This window comes from Sinocyclocheilus grahami, unplaced genomic scaffold (assembly GCF_001515645.1).
Source record: "Sinocyclocheilus grahami isolate Dianchi unplaced genomic scaffold, SAMN03320097.WGS_v1.1 scaffold892.1, whole genome shotgun sequence".
In the NCBI taxonomy this organism is placed as follows: Eukaryota; Metazoa; Chordata; class Actinopteri; order Cypriniformes; family Cyprinidae; genus Sinocyclocheilus; species Sinocyclocheilus grahami.
The window spans coordinates 12,670-14,192 of record NW_015506071.1 but is presented as its reverse complement, the minus strand read 5'-3'; the positions used below and the strand labels follow the sequence as shown (position 1 = coordinate 14,192).

The following is a 1,523-nucleotide window of genomic DNA, read 5'->3' as shown; positions in this document are numbered from 1 at the left end:
TGCTGTTTTTCTCCTACGATTTCGTTAGTTTAAACCAACAAAACACAAACGTTTTTTTAAAAACGCACTTCCGCAATTTAGCAGAATTATTATACACCAATTCTGCATTTTCGCTACACTGCAATTTTGCGGATCACGTAAGTCAACATATTTTACCCTTTCTCACGTTTTATTTGTGTCGTTTTTTTTTAAATAGGCATATAATAAGCATTGTATCCATGTGCAATGCATGCAGAAGAGGCGGGAGAAAAAAATGTGGGGATAAATACTGGGTCGTTCGGAAAGTTGTGATGACGTTTAACCCGCCTAAAATACTATTTCAGTAAAAAAAGTACAGTTTCATTCATGCTTTTCATCGACACCGAAAAATAAATTTACTTTTTCCCCCTTTTAAATGTGTAATGCCTGCAGAATTTTTCTGATGCGTTCGTTTGACCCTTTATTCACTTTATGTCAGTTGTAATAATCAACAACGATGAAAAGAAAACGAAATTCGTTTAAAAACAATTAAAACATTACTAAAAAGAAAAAAAACTACAAAACCCTTGATAATGTACCTTTTTCACAAGTTTTTTGTTTGTGTATGCCATGAATTACCCTTAATAATGTATTATAATGCATTTTCCATAAATATTTATTTTGTGTATGGGGTTTTCAGTGCATTGTTTGGTATAACATCAGGTGCATTTCTTTACTGTCACAGAATGAAAAGCAAGCCCACCCTTCGTTTTGAGGCTGGAGAGCTGGTGCTGAGGGCGTCTAAGCAGGCAGCCACTGTGGAGAAAGTCCACCTTTCACAAGTGGCTGAAGGGGTGCCCTTTGTACCAAAGGACCCTGAGGCTGTGCTGGAGGAGGCCAAGGTCAGGGTAGTCCAAGGTGGAGGGTGTCCCTTTGATGACCTGCTGCTGGCAAGTCAAAGTGCCATCCAGTTTGGTCAGTACAGAGGGAAAACCTTCAAGTGGATGCTGGAGAATGACCTTGGATACTCCCTCATGGTCCTGTCTGGGCATCAGCGGGAGCGCGAGGCTGGCAGATTGGACAGAGGTGCCCTCATGGCTAACAAATATGTCTTTCTCAGATATGCCTGCACATTCGAGAAGGTTGCAGAAGCCATCAATGTGCGCAGGCAGAGAGAGGGAACGTTACCTGGCTGTGAGGGTGACGGTTTGGTGGGCTTTGGGGTCCACAGGAAGAGCACCTTCAAGGAGCTCTATGAGGCCAAGGACAGGGAGAGGAAAAGGTAATATATGCTTCTGCTTGCTTGTTAATTGTATTTCTGTTTTGTATGTATTTTACTCTAATCATTCGTGTATATTATTTTGTTTCTTCTGCAGCTATGTGGAGTTCATTAGAAACAAGAAAACCAGTGCAGGCAGCAAGATGGATGCCCTGAAGAAATACATCTTGCAGAGGGACCAGAAGAAAATTAGGGCTGAAGAGAGAAAAAAGCCATCTTCTGCATCCCAGCCTGTCCCGCCCCCTTCACGTCCGGCTTCTCCCCCTCCCCCCCAAAGCTCCCATTC

General features: G+C 42.4%; 1 protein-coding gene across 1 annotated transcript in view; it reads left to right on the top strand.

Moving 5' to 3' along the window:
- The first annotated feature begins 704 nt into the window (after positions 1-704).
- LOC107563843 (uncharacterized) overlaps positions 705-1,523 on the top strand; it is a 4,049-nt gene continuing 3,230 nt past the window's right edge. The window contains exons 1-2 of the mRNA XM_016248813.1: positions 705-1,240; positions 1,335-1,470. Of these exons, the coding sequence (XP_016104299.1) occupies positions 705-1,240; positions 1,335-1,470 (672 nt within the window). The remainder of the gene's footprint in view (positions 1,241-1,334; positions 1,471-1,523) is intronic.